General features: G+C 44.9%; 1 protein-coding gene across 3 annotated transcripts; it reads left to right on the top strand.

Moving 5' to 3' along the window:
- Positions 1 to 3,073: 3,073 nt before the first annotated feature.
- Positions 3,074 to 16,601, top strand: LOC141270569 (oocyte zinc finger protein XlCOF8.4-like). Of its 3 annotated transcripts, none has more exons than XM_073680645.1 (7): positions 3,074 to 3,159; positions 11,919 to 12,068; positions 12,198 to 12,377; positions 12,497 to 12,575; positions 12,659 to 12,756; positions 12,949 to 13,039; positions 14,988 to 16,601. In XM_073680645.1, exons 2-7 carry the CDS (start codon positions 11,997 to 11,999, stop codon positions 15,830 to 15,832), a joined length of 1,365 nt encoding a protein of 454 aa, XP_073536746.1. In that variant the 5' UTR covers positions 3,074 to 3,159; positions 11,919 to 11,996; the 3' UTR covers positions 15,833 to 16,601. The 3 variants fall into 3 exon arrangements, with proteins under 3 accessions (XP_073536746.1, XP_073536743.1, XP_073536744.1); XM_073680642.1 differs by having other exon boundaries at positions 12,452 to 12,575; XM_073680643.1 differs by lacking the exon at positions 3,074 to 3,159 and adding an exon at positions 9,775 to 9,871 and having other exon boundaries at positions 12,452 to 12,575.
- Positions 16,602 to 18,825: the final 2,224 nt, after the last annotated feature.

The raw sequence follows: 18,825 nt of genomic DNA, 5'->3' as shown, positions 1-18,825 counted from the left end.
GGTGACTGAGATCATTAACAAGTTCCCCCCCGTATAGTTTGAGGCTGATCTCTCACCTTCCCTGATCAAGGATACCCCACGAGGTGAGATTTAGCATGGTGCCCCAGATCAATGTCGATTGACAGTCATTTTGTATTTCTTCCATTTTCTTACTATTGCACCAACAGTTGTTTCCGTCTCACCCAGCGTCTTACTTATGGGTTTGTAGCCCATTCCAGCTTTGTGCAGGTCTTTGATCTTGTCCCTGACATCTTTAGAAAGCTCTTTGGTCTTGCCCATGTTGTAGAGGTTAGAGTCTGACTGATTAATTGAGTCTGTGGACAGGATTCTTTTATACAGGTGACTATGTAAGACAGCTGTCTTTAATGCACGTAACGAGTTGATTAGGAGCATTTAACTGGTCTGTAGGAGCCAGCACTCCTAATGGTTTGTAGGTGATCAAATACTTATTTCTCACTGCAAAATGCAAAAAAAAAAAAAAAATCTAATTTATACAATGCGATTTTCTTGTTTATTTTTGATATTCTATCTCTCAATGTTAAAATGAACCTACCCTTAAAATTATAGACTGTTCATGTCTTTGTCAGTGGGCAAACTTACAAAAACAGCAAGGGATCAAATACTTATTTCCCCCACTGTAGGTATAGTACAAAGGCAAAGATTTCACTTACTTCTCACATTACTGGAGTGATATCTATTGTAGATTCTATAATAGCTCAGAAACCGGCGAATCCTCGCAGCTCACAGTGCGTGTCCTGGGGGGGATTCATAAGTTTTCATTTTAGACCGGATAGTATAGACCTCCATACAGTTTTATGGGAGCCACATAGTCCTCCATACAGTATAACGAGCCCCATATATTGCTTCATACAGAATGGGCCCCATATATTGCTCCATACAGTATAATGAGCCTCATATATTGCTTCATACAGAATAATGAGCCCCATATAATGCTCCATACAGAATAATGGACCCCATATAATGTGCCATACAGCATAATGGACCCCATATAATGCTCCTTACAGAATAATGGGCCCCATATAATGCTCCATACAGAATAATGGACCCCATATAATGCTCCTTACAGAATAATGGGCCCCATATAATGCTCAATACAGTATAATGGGCCACATATAATGCTTCATACCGAATGGGCCCCATATATTTTTCCATACAGAATTGGCCCCATATATTGCAACATGCAGTATGGGCCCCATATACAGTGGTGGCCAAAAGTATTGGCACCCCTGCAATTCTGATAATACTCAGTTTCTTCCTGAAAATGATTGCAATCACAAATTCTTTGGTATTATTATCTTCATTTAATTTGCTTGCAAGGAAAAAACACTAAAGAGAATGAAGCAAAAATCAAATCATTTATCATTTCACACAAAACTCCAAAAATGGGCCAGACAAAAGTATTGGCACCCTCAGCCTAATACTTGGTTGCACAGCCTTTAGCCAAAATAACTGCAAACAACCGCTTCCGGTAACCATAAATGAGTTTCTTACAATGCTCTGCTGGAATTGTAGACCATTCTTCTTTGTCAAACTGCTCCAGGTCCCTGATATTTGAAGGGTGCCTTCTCCAAACTGCCATTTTGAGATCTCTCCACAGGTGTTCTATGGGATTCAGGTCTGGACTCATTGCTGGCCACCTTAGAAGTCTCCAGTGCTTTCTCTCAAACCATTTTATAGTGCTTTTGGAAGTGTGTTTTGGGTCATTGTCCTGCTGGAAGACCCATGACCTCTGAGGGAGACCCAGCTTTCTCACACTGGGCCCTACATTATGCTGCAAAATTTGTTGGTAGTCTTCAGACTTCATAATGCCATGCACACGGTCAAGCAGTCCAGTGCCAGAGGCAGCAAAGCAACCCCAAAACATCAGGGAACCTCCGCCATGTTTGACTGTAGGGACCGTGTTCTTTTCTTTGAATGCCTCCACTCCGTACACGCACGGCTCCGCTCCGTATGCCTCGTACACGAGCGTCTCCGCTCCCTACGCCTCGTACACGCGCGTCTCCGCTCCCTACGCCTCGTACTTGCGCGGCTCCGCTCCCTACGCCTTGTACTCGCGCGGCGTGGCTCCACACCGCACACCTCGTACACCCGCGGCTCTGCTCCGTACACCTCGTACACACACAGCTCCGCTCCGTACGCCTCGTAAACGCGCGGCTCCGCTCCGTACGACTCGTACACGCGCGGCTCCGCTCCGTACGACTCGTACACATGCGGCTTTGCTCCGTACACCTCGTACACACGCGGCTCTGCTCCGTACGCCTCGTACACGCGCGGCTCTGCTCCGTACGCCTCGTACACGCGCGGCTCCGCTCCGTACGCCTCGTACACGCGCGGCTCCGCTCCGTACGCCTCGTACACGCGCGGCTCCGCTCCGTACGCCTCGTACACATGCGGCTTTGCTCCGTACACCTCGTACACACGCGGCTCTGCTCCGTACACCTCGTACGCGCGCGGCTCCGCTCCGTACACCTCGTACACGCGCGGCTCTGCTCCGTACACCTCGTAGACACACGGCTCTGCTCCGTACACCTCGTACACACACGGCTCCGCTCCGTACACCTCGTACACACACAGCTCTGCTCCGTACGCTCGTACACGCGCGGCTCCGCTCCGTACGCCTCGTACACATGCGGCTTTGCTCCGTACGCCTCGTACACGCGCGGCTCCGCTCCGTACGCCTCGTACACATGCGGCTTTGCTCCGTACACCTCGTACACACGCGGCTCTGCTCCGTACGCCTCGTACACATGCGGCTTTGCTCCGTACACCTCGTACACACGCGGCTCTGCTCCGTACACCTCGTACGCGCGCGGCTCCGCTCCGTACACCTCGTACACGCGCGGCTCTGCTCCGTACACCTCGTACACACACGGCTCCGCTCCGTACGCCTCGTACACACGCGGCTCTGCTCCGTACACCTCATACACACATGGCTCTGCTACATCCACACTGTAAACCCCTCCTGACCCCACACATAAACTTCACCTCATCCAGCACCATGACAACCAGCACAGCAGAGTCCTGCATCCACTGAGGCCCCTGATCATGTGACCCCTGACTCCTCCCCTCCTGTGACCTCATCACAGGTCCTGTGCGCACAGAACAGCCATATATGTGGTGGCGGCTCTGCAGGTGGAGGTATGTGGAGACCCCTCATTACTAGGGCAGGGGGCATTAACCCCTTCAGCGCGGAGACTCTTTTGGGGTCTCTGTGTGGTGTGAACAGTGAGGTAACAGCTGTGGGCAGAATGCGGTTTAGCTGGTTCCAGTTCACATTAGATCCATTCAGACGACTGCAGGATGAAGGACAGAAGCCCAGAGAGTCCTCACACAACGCCATTATTCATCCCCTAGTTCCAGCACAATAATGTAGATACTAGTGATGAGCTCTCCACTACTGGATCGAGTATGGTGCTCGAGTCCCCACCCCGCATTATTTGCCGCTGTTAGAAAACCAATAAACTGCTGGGATAGCCCGCCATACACATGGTGGTTACTGGCATTACTGTGATTGGCAGGAAGCAGTTCAGGGAGAGCTTAGATTATTGTCCGATCCCCCCTAAATATTAGAAAGTGCCATGTGGCACTAGAGGGTATATTTAACCTTTTTTAAACCTATTAAATAAATAATGAATTTAAAAATATGACGTTGGATTCCCACTATATTTGATAACTGACCAAGGAAAAACAGACGGCTGGGGGCTGATATTATCAGGCTGGGAAAGTACATGGATATTGGCCCCTTCTCAGCCACCCCAGAAGTGGCGCATCACATGAAACGTTCCAATTCTGACACTTTGGCTTGCTCTTCTCGATTGCCCTGGTGTGTTGATAATCGGGGTAATCATTTTTGAGGTTGATGTCAGCTGTGTAGTGTCACCTGGCATGAATCCCAGGGGTTAGTAATGAAGAGGTGCCTATCAGGCACCCCCAGTACTAACCCAGTATGTTAAAAATCAAAACAAAAAAAAGTGCCAGAATTGGTGAATCTAATGTGATGCGCCAGTTCTGGGGCTGCTGCGGGCTTGTATCCAATATCCAAGGACCTTCTGAGCCTGATAGTATCAGCCCCCAGCTGTCTGCTTTACATTAGCTGGTTATCAAAAATGGGGGGGACCACATGTAATTTTTTTTTAATTATTTATTTTGTTTCCAGGACTGAACCAGGCATCTTTCCCATGCTGTTCCCATTTCATGTCCGCTCTGTTTCTGTCACGCTAGGTATAGGGAGAACCCAGTGTATAACGACAGGAACAGGGGAGGGAGCCCTGCAACTAGGGAAAGAGAGAGTGGAGACCCCTAAGCAGATCTAACGACACCCTGACTCCCCTATCGACCCTAAATAGGTTCCACACCTATCGCCAAGCAGGATACCTTAGCCCTATCTGACCCTAGAGCTAGGCTCCAGGTAGGGAGGGGAAAGGGAGAGCACTAGTCAGCCCCACTGCAAACTAAACTACAAACGAGGGAAACAAACAAGGGAATACACTTCACTTTAAGATGACACCAGAAAGAACACAGCCACAATCCACAAATCAATTCCAAGGAAAAGCTAGCTGACTACTAGAATTCCAGGCCTTAATAGAAGAGGAAACTCTATCACGAGCAATTCTCTGGAGAAACTGAGCATATTTAAGGATCCAACAAGGGTGTTGTAATTAGCATCAGAAGATGAGGATCACCGCTGGGTCTTAAAGGTGTAATCCCCAAGCAAGGTGAAGATCACCGCTGGGTCCTAGAGTGAGAGAGGGATAATGAAAGGATCAGGAAGATGTTTGCAAGGCTAAACGCAGTGTCCTTCTACAGCCGTATCCTGTATGACGGTGTGTCAGGCTTGACACACCCGTGACAGTAGCCCCCCTTCTATGAGTGGTCTCTGGGCACTCAGGAACATGTTTTTCTGGATGAGAGGCATGGAATGAACAAACCAACTGTAGCGTCGGCGTCCCTGCAGGACGCCGTTCCCCTCACCTCTCCGCTCCGTGCCCGGCGTCCTCCTCCCGCTCTGCTGGCAGCGCGCGCTGCTTCCCGGTCACTGTGCTTAGGGCGCGTGCTCCCTCTCTCTTAAAGGGGCCGCGCACGTCGTCCTAAGGAGTCCCCGGCCAATGGTCGGAGGATCTCACCATATATAAGGCACCTCCTCCAAAATGGAGGTGCCCGAGCAATGTTGTTGCAAAGCCTTTCAACTCTGCTTCAGCCCGTTGCCAGCTTGTTTTCCAGTGCTGTCTACCTGCTTGCAATCCTGCGGTCCGACAGTCTGCCTACCAGCATCCGCCAGTCTGTCTATGGATCAGTCCGCCCGCGGACCAGGAAGCACCTGCCAGATACCTGCCTGATACCTGCCTGCCTGCCAGCCTGTCCAGAGACTCTTACCCGCTCACTTGGGAGCGCTCACCTGCTACCCGCCTGCTAGCCTACCTGGAGGCTTAGCCGTCACTTGCTGTGACCACCTGCCTGTCCAGAGACTCTTACCCTGCTGTCACTTGCTGTGACCACCTGCCTGTCCAGAGACTCTTATCCTGCTGTCACTTGCCGAGACCACCTGCCTGTCGAGAGACTCTTACCCTGCTGTCACTTGCCGTGACCACCCGCCTGTCTAGAGACTCTTATCCTGCTGTCACTTGCTGTGACCCCCCGCCTGTCAAGAGACTGTCCCCGTCACTTGCCGTGACCTCCTGCCCTTCTACCCAGAGACTGTCCCTGTCACTTGACGTGACTGCCTGCCTGCTTTCCCTGGGAGCCACCCGCTTCCTTACAAGGACTGCCCCTTTGTATAGTAGCTCAGAGGTTCCACCTCCCAGACCCGTTACACCAAACTAGGGGCATTCACCTTCGATGCTGAAAACCACATCCTTTCCTCTGGACCATAACCCCTCCAGTGCACCAAATACTGAAGGGAACGACGCTGAAGACGAGATTCCACAATCTTCGAAATTTGCCATCAACCATGATTGGGGGCGGCAGCAGGGGAGAGGGCTCAATAGGTACCACATAGTTCTTGAGCAGAGACCTGTGAAACACATTGTGGTTCCTAAGAGCATGAGGCAACTCAAGACAAAACGCTGCTGGGTTAATGACGGCGGTTATTTTATAGGGACTAATAAATCTAGGTCCCAGCTTCCAAGAAGGAACCTTCAACTTAATATTCCTGGTAGACAACCACACAAAGTCGTTCACACTTAGGTCCGGACCTGGCGAGCGTTTCCTGTCAGCCATACATTTGTACCTGTCTTATCTTCAAATTACTCAGAACTCCCCGCCACTCAGAAGAGAGCGACGAAGCAAAATGCTCCTCCTCAGGAACTCCTGAAGCCCTTCCACCACTAAAGGTACCAAACTGTGGATGAAAACCGTATGCACCAAAGAAAGGTGACCTGCCAGTAGACTCTTGGCGATGATTGTTTATAGCAAACTCGACCAACGGAAAGTAAGATGCCAAATCCTTCTGGTTCTCGGCGACAAAGCACCTGAGGTAAGTCTCCAAATGCGCTCCATCTGTCCATTCAACTGAGGATGGAAGGCAGAAGAAAAAGACAACTGCACCCCCAGTCGTGTACTGAAAGCTCTCCAGAATTTAGAAACAAACTGGGTCCCCCGATCTGACACCACATCGGAAGGAACCCTGTGAAGCTTCACGATCTCATTAATGAATACCTGAGCAAGAGTTTTGACATTCAGAAGTGCTGGTGATGCGATGAAATGAACAATTTTACTGAACCTATCTACAGCCACCAGAACTACAGTCTTGCCAACAGATAACAGTAGGTCAGTAATAAAATCCATGGACAAGTGTATCCATGATTTGCTAGGAATACGTAGCGGCAGAAGAGAACCAGACAGACTGGTATGCAATACTTTAGAATGCGCGCAAGTACTGCAAGCAGACACATGTTCAACCACATCCTGATGCAACCCAGGCCACCAAAAACAATGAGAAAGGAGGTCCGCAGTTGCCTTACTATCTGGATGACCTGCAAGCACAGAGCTGTGATGTTCCCTAATTACTTTACAGCACAGATTAGATGGTAAAAATAACCTCCTCAAAGGGCAGGAGACAGAGGCGCCCCCCCCTAAGCCTCCAACACCTCCCCCTCCAGGTCAGGGCACAAGGCCAAAATGACTACCCCCTTCTGCAAAATAGAGGCAGGGTTCTCATGGTCACTACCACCAGGGAAGCTCGGGGATAAAGCATCAGCCTTGATGTTTTTAACCCCTGTACGAAAAGTGACAACACAAATGAACCTAGTAAAAAACAAACCACCTAGCCTGCCTAGGGTTGAGACATTTAGCAGACTGAAGATATGACATGCTGTTATGGTCCGTGATAACAGTAATCGGATGGACTGTGCCCTCCAACCAATGTTGCCGTTCCTCGAAAGTCAAATTAATCGCAAAAAACTCCCTATTACCCACTTCATAATTTCTCTCGGCCGAAGACAACTTTTTGGGAAAGAACGTGCATGGACGCCATTTACCAGGTGACGGACCCTGAGACAACACAGCCCCAACCCCCACCTCCGACTCATCAACTTCTACGATGAAAGGTTGAGAGACATCGAGTTGACTGAGCATAGGTGATGTGGGAAAACATCTCTTTAAAGAGGAGAATGCCTGCTGAGCGTCATTCAACAATTTAGAGAATTCTGACCCCTTTCTTGTCATGTCAGTGAGGGGTTTCACAATTACCGAATAATTTTGGATTCATTTCCGGTAAAAATTAGTAAAAACCTGAAGGCATTACAGCGCTTTCTGAGTTTCGGGACGGTTCAAATCAAGTACAGCATGAATCTTCTCCGGATCCATCCAAAAACCCAACGATGACAACAGGTACCCCAAAAATTGCTCCATGTGTACAGCGAAAACACATTTCTCTAGTTTGGCATATAGTTTGTTATATCTTAAAATCTGTAGTACTTGTTTAACATGACCCTGATATGTCTATAAATCAGGTGAGTAAACTAAAATATCATCCAGATAGACCACCACAAACCTGCCCACTAAATGGTGGATAATATTGTTCATGAAATGCTGGAAAACCGCAGGTGCATTGGTCAGACCAAAAGACATAACTAGACTCTCGAAATGTCCCTCAGGGGTATTGAAAGCCATTTTCCATTCATATGCCATTCATATTCTGATTCTAACCAGATTATAGACTAAATCAAAAGAGAAAAAAAGAGGAGCTTAAATGGTAAAGAAGAAGCAATTTTATTACATCAAATAGTATAACACATCATAATAAATAATATAATCATTACACAAACGACAAAGGCCGAGCAGGATACCTTAGCCCTAGCTGACCCTAGAGCTAGGCCCTAGGTAGGGAGGGGAAGAGGTGAGCACTAGTCAGCTCCACTGCAAACTAAAGAACAAACAAGGGAAACAAACAAGGAAATACACTTAGCTTTAAGATGACACCGTAGAGAACACTGCTAAAATCCACAAAGGACCTCCAAGGAAATTCTAGCTGACTACTAGAATTTCAGACCTGAATAGAAGAGGAAACTCTATCACCAGAAACTTTCTGGAGAAACTGAGTGTATTTAAGGATCCAGCAAGGGTGTGGTAATTAGCATCAGAAGGTGAAGATCACCACTGGGTCATAGAGAGAGGGATAATGAAAGGATCAGGAAGGTGTTTGGAAGGCCAAACGCAGCGACCTTCTACAGACAGATCTGGTATGACTGTCTGTCAAACCTGACACACCCGTGACAGTTTCTATCCATTTCAGCGATTTTCCTTACCCCCCATCCTCCTGTTAGGGTCTCCCAGAAAAATGCTTACATTTCCATTGACTTCCATTATACTCAAACCCATCCTACCGTCAATTCGAAAAACGAGCACTTGTGCATTTTCCTGCTCGCTCATCACTAGTGGATACAATTGATAACACTTCAGGGAATTTGCTTGAATATGTGACAAATACTTGCTGGATCATCTGCTTTCTGGAATGGTTCCGTTCCACCTGTAAGTCTTATTAAACAACCCAGGAGAAGATCATGTCAGATCTGGCACAAACAGCGTTTCATGGAGAAATCATGGCAAGGGAGTTGGCGCGTGAAAACGCATATTGCGATGTTTCGGGGTCGGACACCTTTTTCAAGCCTGCGTCATATCCCTTGAATGTTCCTTATGTAGATATGTCACATGACAACAAGATCCCGAATGTCAGAACCAATATACATACATTACATAAAGATAATAAATTACACAAGAAACAACAACAAAAAGGGAAACAAACCAACCAACCACTGCATGGCCATTAAGCTACAGTTTTATAACTTACTAATACTAGAAATATTTTGCACAGGGGATATTGCAGCCAATTTCAACAAGAATAATCCTGGAAACAGAGAATTAGAAATTATTATTATTAGAAATTATTAATAATATAATATTATTATTTCTCAGTAGTTTCTATAGGACTTAATACATTCCTGATTCCGGAGAGTAATATAAATATGGCAGAAAACAGAGGAGTAAAGTTCAGAGAAGAAGCTTCATAAAAAGACATTGAAGTTAGAGACGTCATTTAACCCCTTGGGAGAAAGTGATTCCAGGGAGTAAATCTAGAACATGTCTCTGTAGAAGTTCACTGCGTTGTGATTGTGAATCCGCTGCGGTCGCCTCTTCTAACACCGACCATTAGAGATCAGAACTTTTATCACCCATCTCAGAGAAATGTCTGGCCACGGTGGTCTCACCAAACTTCTGCTCTTCTGCTTTTTTTCATTCTTTTTTTGCCGTGGCCACAGTGGATTTCATCCTAGATTCATAGAACCGAATAGAGGAGCCATGTTCCTTCAGTCTGATTTTAATTGATTGTGACGTTTGTCCATCGTCCACTGAGGTGAGTAAATCACACCAGAACTGTAACAAGTAAAAAAAACCACAAATATCCACAGGTGTCCCCTTAGAAAACCATTTAGCCCTCAAAAACTGATTATAGTCACGTCGTACACGCTCGGCACTTTTAATAATCCTCGAACAGTTCTGGCATGACAACACGGAAAAGTGCTCCCTTTGGATTTGAAATAAAGTCTGTTTAGACACTTTAGCTTAATAGTATCAGCTCAAATCAAAGGGCTAGATAGCGATTTACTCTAAAGATACACAAATTGTAGGGTTGCATTAAAAATTTTATATTTAGGCTGTGTGCCCACGATGCGTTTTTTAAGCGTTTCCGCAGCGGCAAAAATGCTGCAGAAACGCTTAAAAAACGCATGGTAGAAGGCCTGCCATGTCCCCCAATGATAATCCGCATGTGCTGTGCACATGCTGCGGAAATTTCCGCTGCGGCTTATCATTGCGGAAAAAAACGCAGCACTACCAATTATTTTGCGGAAGTGCTGCGTTTTCGCCGCCATTGACTTGCATTAGAACACGCCAATTCCACAAGACTGCATCTGTACTTGCGTAATTGGCGCGTTCTAATGTGCGGATGGTACTCGGGTGTGGAGGAGAGGAGACTCTCCTCCACACCCAGGTACCCTAAAAGCTGTAAAAAAAATAATAAAAAATAAAGATTATATTCACCTTCCGACGGCCCCCGGACTCCTTCCCTGTGCTTGCCTACAGATCGCGCAGGACTGAAGGACCTGCGGTGACGTCACAGTCATGTGACGGCAGGTCCTTCAGTACAGCGTACCGCGATCTGCCGGCAGCCAGCACAGGAGCGCAGCAAGACTGCAGGGGCCATCGGAAGGTAAGTATAGGTTTATTTTTTATTTTTTGACATTCTCTTGGGTCACACTATATAAATCCATGCTGTTTGCATGGATTTATATAGTGTGACTGAGTTGTCAAGCACTTTCCAAGTGATGCTAAAATCGCTTGGAATGCGCTTGACACCCGCATGCAGAAATGCATGTGAAGAACGCTTCATTTCCGCATGTCCCTGGCACGAAAATGCATGTACAATCCGCATGCGTTTTTGTTCTGCCAGGGAGATGCAGAAACGCTCAGGAAAAAATCCTGAGCATTTCTGCATTGTGGGCACATAGCCTTAAGGTTTTTTTGTGAAGGAAAAATGTATTGCTCTCATAGTGGGGTGTCCCTTTCTTTGCCCCCACACACTGTATAATGTTCCCCCAGTACCACCATCCTCCACACATATTACAATACAAAATGCTACCACCCAAACCACTAGATAATATATCCTCACTTATCCCCATTATTGATTAGGTGCGGTGCCCCTTTCTTGGTTCCCATACACTGTATAATGTTCCCACAGTACCTCCATCTCCATTTTTTTTATTGTGTGTTTTTCATGATGAAATATAAGGAAGCCTATTAGAAAATGCTAAAAAAAACATCCAGAGGAAAAAAACATTGTACATGGAGGCATTGGAATCAAATAACTCCTGTCTTGGTGTTCTTACAAACCAGCTTTTATAATTGCTTCAAACTACTGTCTGTAAATCAGACATGAGATCTAACGTGATAGAAGATTACAGTCCGGGGAAGACAGGAAACATTCAAATAGACGGCCTGTGGTGATGTAGTCAGTGATGGACTCTGGACAAATATGTGTAGAAGAAGTAGATGTAGTAGAAGATGAAGATGTCGTTCTCATCATGAAGTAGTTATTTCTCATGTCACGTGTAATGAATATCTCCTGCAGTATTGCTAATGCTGATTCCAGTGTCTGTAAATGAGACGAGGATTAGCATTATGGAAGATGAGTCTATGAGAAACGTATTCACCTGCAGACTCTGAGGAAGAAACTGCTTGTTGTCTGTGGCCTAAACTATGTAGGTTTTTCTTAGTAGATGTAAAGAAGAAAACGAAATACTGTAAAATAATAAATCTCATCATATGTTTCCCTTATTGTCTCCAGTAATTGTATTATTACACAGGATTTTTATGAAGTTACATCGACTCATCTTCTCATTCAGGTCCCTACAATATCGGTTCCTATCAGTGAAGATCTTCTGTATAACAGAATTTTCCTGATTTAGCCGTCAAAGCTGGATATGAACAGAGAAAAGATGGCGGAGAGGATATTACACCTTACCCTAGAGATCCTCTTCCGGCTTACTGGAGAGGTGAGAGATTCTGATGACGTCACATTACATCATTCTTATCTGTGGGAATAACAGATGGACAGAACTGGAGAGGTGAGGACTCTGCAAATATCTGTATGTAAATTTATTTATGTGTCTCTCCATAACCAGGATTACATAGTAGTGAAGAAGACCTCTAGTGAGGGCTGTCTGGACCCTGTGTCTGAGGGATGGGGAAGACCCCTGAGCCCAATTATGAGGCCTCCACCTCACCCCCTGATACATGAAGACATCAATGACCAGAAGATCCTGGAACTCACCTACAAGTTGATTGAGCTGCTGACTGGAGAGGTGACACTGCTGGGACATTATACAGTAACGTTATGAAGGGATCGGGGGTATGACGGTATCATTGTATGTGTCAGGTTCCTATAAGGTGTCAGGATGTCACTGTCTTTTTCTCCATGGAGGAGTGGGAGTATTTAGAACGACACAAAGATCTGTACAAGGACGTCATGATGGAGGTTCCCCAGCCCCTCACATCACCAGGTAGTAGACGGGACTAAATACACACGACCTATAATTATCTGTATGTGAAGAATGAATTTAATCCCTGTATGTGCTTCCTCCAGATTTATCCAGTAAGTGGACAACACCAGAGATATGTCCCCGTCCTCTTCTTCCACAGGACTGTAAACAAGAAGAACCCAATGTTCCTCAGGATCATCAGGTAGATGGACAGAAGGTGTCATGAGATCTCCCCTATGATGTGTAGACGGCTGTGATGGTCTTGTGCTCAGTCTTGTTTTATTCACAAGTATTGTATGTTTTATACTTGTGTAATGAGAACGATGGCAGGTTTAGAGCTGATCACAGATGTGACTTCTCCATTTGTCTGTGACTTTTACAACATTTGTTTCAGGGTGAAGATCTGACCCATATTAATACTACAGAGACATATGTGAGGGGTGATGAGCGGTGTAAAGAGGAGATTCCTACATATGACTACCCAGGTGAGTAGTAACCACTAAATACAGAGAAGTCACAGATTCTTCTCAGTCACCGGCTGTTGCTGCTTTATCGGTGGTGTAGTCCAGCTGTATCACAATCATGTGATCACCATTTTGCTGCTCGTCTACAGCATGACATTCTCCACTTGTTACTCATTTTTTACTGATGAAGATTGTTGAATATGATCATTTCAGTAGTAGTCTTTAATGACAGTTTTTGACTACAGTAATTACTGTCCAAAATACTCTGATTTAACCCCTTGCTGCAGCATTTTATATTCCTAATCAGGGTTCATTATTGAGATCTGATGCGTGTCACTTTATGTGGTGATAACTTTGGAATTCTTCACAAAGGATAATAGGAAACAAATGGACCTTACAAATTATTTTTCATCTTCTTTTGAATACAACAATTCTTTATATACAGTTGTACACTACTGTCTGGGCACATGGCAGGTTAAGAAGGGAAGGAGCGACATTTAGCTATTTGAATGCAGATCTTGCTGGAATAGTTTGCAGACACAATGTATTGGGGGCGCAGTTCACGGTCACCTGGCAGCTCAAAAGACTGCCACCACGAACAGGCTTGGCGCTATCTACTTTATTTTCCAGATCTTAGGGATTGGATTGCTCATCACCCTTTAACCCTCTACATGGATCTGGAATTAGACAGAGACCCCAAGCTTGAACCCCGGTGCTACCTGCGGTTCTGTGGTGTGAGATGGAAAGAAGAATAGTCAAGTAGCCGGGTCATACCCAGGAGGGCGAAGAAAATATAAAATCAGAAGACATAAGAGTTAGTGTCTTCTAATAGTTAGCATATACAGGCCAATATCACAACAGGAAACAAATACACAAGCCGGGAGCTGAGCACAGAGGACTGAACCAGAAGAGAACAAGGCTGTATCTGGAAGCTTCCGGCAATATGCTTCCAGCTTTAGTAGGGTGCGGTGCTTTCCAAATGGCTGAAGCAGGGAGCAGATTACTCCAGTTGGACAGTGCACACACCCATAATGCCAGACTAGATGGTACTACAGGTCCCAGCAACCCTTATCTTAGTGGCTGGACAGAGCCTGCACCACCCAGAGCTTCTGGTTCTGACATCTCCTCCATCACCAGCGCTGCCTGTAGAATGGATATTGTGACACCTGGCAACAGAAGCAGACGTCTCAGGAGCAGATCCCAGAGGAGATGGGACACAGCATTTGCAGAAGCCTGAATATGTCAAAATGGCAGAAAACCAGAGCAGTAGAAATCTCTATAAAGTGACTCCATTTTGGAAATTATAACCCTCAGTGAATTAATCTAGTAGTGACTATTTTGATTCCACAGGCACATTCCAGAAATTAGCACCCAGTGGATGTTGGAGAGTGAAAATTACACATTTGCCATTTTATTACCCAACACATAGTGCCCAGATTGTGCTCCAGGACACACACACCATAAATTAAGAGGGTTCTTCTCACTATAATAATGCCAAATACATGGATTCTAAATGTGGTTTGGACACACTGCAAGGCTCAGAAGCGAGGGGGAGATGTGACTTTGGCAGAGCAGATATTTCTGGATTGGTTTATGGAAACCATGTTGCTTTTCAAGATTCTCTGAGCCACTAATAATGTGGAAACCTCTGTTTTTCCACTGACAGATGATGAACCTGAGTGAGTGGGGACTTGTTTTTGTGACATGAGTAGAAGTTTTTATTGATATTATTTTCGCCTACATAACATTGTTTGGTGGCTTTTTATTGCATATTTATTGCATATATTGCTCTACTGGTTCATGCTATGAGGTTTTCTATTAGACTGTGAACTGTTATAGACTTGGTGAATAATTAATTAAACACTTTTACATAACTTGCTGTTTTTTAAGGACAGTTTAAGTAGAAATGTTAAATATAAAATTCAAGGATATTTTATTACAAACTAACAATTGGTTTTATTCTTGGCAGATGATTGTACCAGATTAGAGGGACAGCTGACATCTTCAATTTTTAAATCAGATGATCTTGAGATCTCACAGGATACAATTAAAGTGATTGTCATTACCCAAGATATACCATCATCCCTTCACAGCAAAGATCAATCATCTGATCCTTTGAAACAAGTCCTATCTTTTGATTCATTACCGACTACCAAGGAGAATCAAAGTCACAAAATAAACATTAAAAAACTAACTGCTCCTAAAGCAAGTCAGCCATTTTCAGAATATGAAAATAGTTTTCCCCTCGAAAAGTTTTTTCTTAAACATCAAAAAAATCACACAGTGGAAAATAGATTTTCTTGTTCCAACTGTGGGAAATGTTTTAACCAGAAATCAAATCTTGTTAGACACCAGAGAACTCACACAGGGGAGAAGCCATTTTCATGTTCAGAATGTGGGAAATGTTTTAACCAAAAATGGAATTTTGTTATACACCAGAAAATTCACACAGGGGAGAAGCCTTTTTCTTGTTCAGAATGTGGGAAATGTTTTAACCAGAAATCAACTTTGGTTAATCACCAGAGAACTCACACAGGGGAGAAGCCTTTTTCATGTTCAGAATGTGGGAAATGTTTTAACCGTAAAGCGATTCTTGATAGCCACCAGAGAACCCACACAGGGGAGAAGCCTTTTTCATGTTCAGAATGTGGGAAATGTTTTAACCAGAAATCAGATTTGGTTAAGCACCAGAGAACTCATACAGGGGAGAAGTCTTTTTCATGTTCAGAATGTGGGAAATGTTTTAACCAGAAATCAGATTTGGTTAAGCACCAGAGAACTCACACAGGGGAGAAGTCTTTTTCATGTTTTTAATGTGGGAAATGTTTTACACGAAAATCAACTCTTAATAAACTTTAGAGACCTCACACAGGGGAAGAAGCCTTTTCCATGTTCAGAATGTTGGAAAGGTTTTAACTGAAAATTGTATCTTCTTAAAGGAGTTGTCCACTATTAGGACAACCTCTTGTCAATCCTCATGTTTGGCTGTGAATCTCTGGCACTGCTACATATAAGTAATGCCTACAAGTTTCAGTACTTTGAAACAGTATTATATGTGCAAATATAAAGGTGCAGAATATATTCTTGGAACCGCTTTTTTGTATTACCATATAAAAACAGTGCCTCCCAAAACACATATTGAAATAACTCAGATATTGTAACTTACATTATTAGGAACGTCAGGGATTCACGCGCACACGATCTCGATAGCTACGTAGTGAGTAATCGGCAAGCAACCAGTGAGTGTATGTCATACACACCTCCGGATTCCAACGCATGGAATATGTGTATACGCCCCCGTACGATCACTACCCGCTTCACGATTGCCCAATTAATATTATTCGCTGCTACCACCGATCAGTTTTAAAATATAATACAGGCCTGATCGGATGCCTGCTTTCTGGTAGTGAATGGCTTCGGGGGAGGAAACGATTACAGAGCAAAATAAACAGAACTATTACATTTTATATTTAATCCAAAAGGGAGGCAGTGTTTATGAAAAATCTGCAAAAGGTTTTACAAAGAGAGACATTACAATACATATGCAGTTACACGAAAATAAATGGGGTTAAAGAAGAACTTACTCGACAGATCGCAGAGACGATTCAGTCTAGCTGGAGGGAAGCGCTCCTATGCCCGTTCAGCGAACGTAAGCCCTGCTTACATATAAATATGTAACTTCCAACATGAGTCTTGACCCATCCTTGGCTGGGTCTTTTATGTCGAAGGGGGGACCTGCCCACACATCTCCTGTGATGACATCACGTGGGCTGGGCTCCAGCCTTCATATTTTTATTAAAATATCTAACTTCCACGATAACTTATCGCTGGCTGATCACAGAAGCTTGCAAGTGACGCCATATTCTTTGTTACAAATTTACCTTTCCTTAGAGACTACACATGGCATAGCTGTGGTCCATTATTCTGGTACTTTTGCACCACAGCTCACCGGAGGGGCTCACAGCTGCGGAGAACTATGCATATTGTTCCTTAGCTGACCCTGCCACTAAAAATGTGTCCCATTATTATCAAAAGTATAGAATTTCCGATATTCCATATTTCGTGTCTGTGCCAGCAAGACTGTAGATTTCTGTTGAGCAAAAGGGGGATGCCCTGGGGGTGAGAGAGAATTCTTTTGAAGCCAGGAATTGCATCCTCACCTGGGTGTATATTTGTCACATGCAGCTGCCACTAGAAATTACACTCGTATGTTAATTGGGTTAGTTGCTCCCTTTGTACTAACATTTTTCTATTAGCCACTTCTCCTGTGTGTGCTAATTTGCATAGAGACAGCTCTGTAGATTGCCAGCTTTTCTACTCTGACAGATGGTTGTTAAGGGAGGGGGGAAGAGCTGTTTGGGAAAAAAGAGAGAGGGAGAGATTTTCAATATTTCTATAACCTCTCCCCCTCTTTGAGGTAGCATAGGGGCCGATTTTCAGATCGCCCCTTTAGCCTACCTCCTCGGTATCACCTTGACGGGACAGCCCGTCGGCATTGCCATGTTCACTACCCTTCTTGTGCTGAATGGTAAAATTGTACTGCTGTAGAGCCAGGCGCCACTGCAGTAGTTTACCATTGTCACCAGACACCCGGTGCAGCCAGCTGAGGGGGTTGTGGTCAGCCATTATGGTAAAGTTGTGCACATACAGTACAGACCAAAAGTTTGGACACACCTTCTCGTTTAAAGATTTTTCTGTATTTTCATGACTATGAAAATTGTACATTCACACTGAAGGCATCAAAACTATGAATTAACATGTGGAATTATATACTTAGCAAAAAAGTGTGAAACAACTGAAAATATGTCTTATATTCTAGGTTCTTCAAAGTAGCCACCATTTGCTTTGCTCACTCTTGGCATTCTTGGAGTTCCCAGAGATGCTTAGCACTTGTTTGCCCTTTTGCCTTCACTCTGTGGTCCAGCTCACCCCAAACCATCTTGATTGGGTTCAGGTCTGGTGACTGTGGAGGCCAGGTCATCTGGCATAGCACCCCATCACTCTCCTACTTGGTCAGATAGCCCTTACACAGCCTGGAGGTGTGTTTGGGGTCATTGTCCTGTTGAAAAATAAATGATGGTCAAACTAAACGCAAACCGGATGGAATAGCATGCCGCTGCAAGGTGCTGTGGTAGTCATGCTGGTTCAGTATGCCTTCAATTTTGAATAAATCCCCAACAGTGTCACCAGCAAAGCACCCCCACACGATCACACCTCCTCCTCCATGCTTCACAGTGGGAACCAGGCATGTAGAGTCCATCCTTTCACCTTTTCTGCGTCACACAAAGACACTTTGGTTGGAACCAAAGATCTCAAATTTGGACTCATCAGACCAAAGCACAGATTTCCACTGGTCTAATGTCCATTCCTTGTGTTCTTTAGCCCAAACAAGTCTCTTCTGCTTGTTGCCTTTCCTTAGCAGTGGTTTCCTAGCAGCTATTTTACCATGAAGGCCTGCTGCACAAAGTCTCCTCTTAACAGTTGTTGTAGAGATGTGTCTGCTGCTAGAACTCTGTGGCATTGACCTGGTCTCTAATCTGAGCTGCTGTTAACCTGCGATTTCTGAGGCTGGTGACTCGGATAAACTTATCCTCAGAAGCAGAGGTCACTCTTGGTCTTCCTTTCCTGGGGCGGTCCTCATGTGAGCCAGTTTCTTTGTAGCGCTTGATGGTTTTTGCAACTGCACTTGGGGACACATTCAGAGTTTGCCCAATTTTTCGGACTGACTGACCTTCAGTTCTTAAAGTAATGATGGCCACTCGTTTTTCTTTACTTAGCTGCTTTTTTCTTGCCATAATACAAATTCT

The sequence above is a fragment of the Phyllobates terribilis genome, unplaced genomic scaffold (assembly GCF_046119375.1).
Source record: "Phyllobates terribilis strain yellow unplaced genomic scaffold, ASM4611937v1 Scaffold_5__5_contigs__length_657084704, whole genome shotgun sequence".
Lineage (NCBI taxonomy): Eukaryota > Metazoa > Chordata > Amphibia > Anura > Dendrobatidae > Phyllobates > Phyllobates terribilis.
The sequence above is the reverse complement of the archived record's forward strand: the minus strand, read 5'-3'. Positions and strand labels throughout refer to the sequence as shown.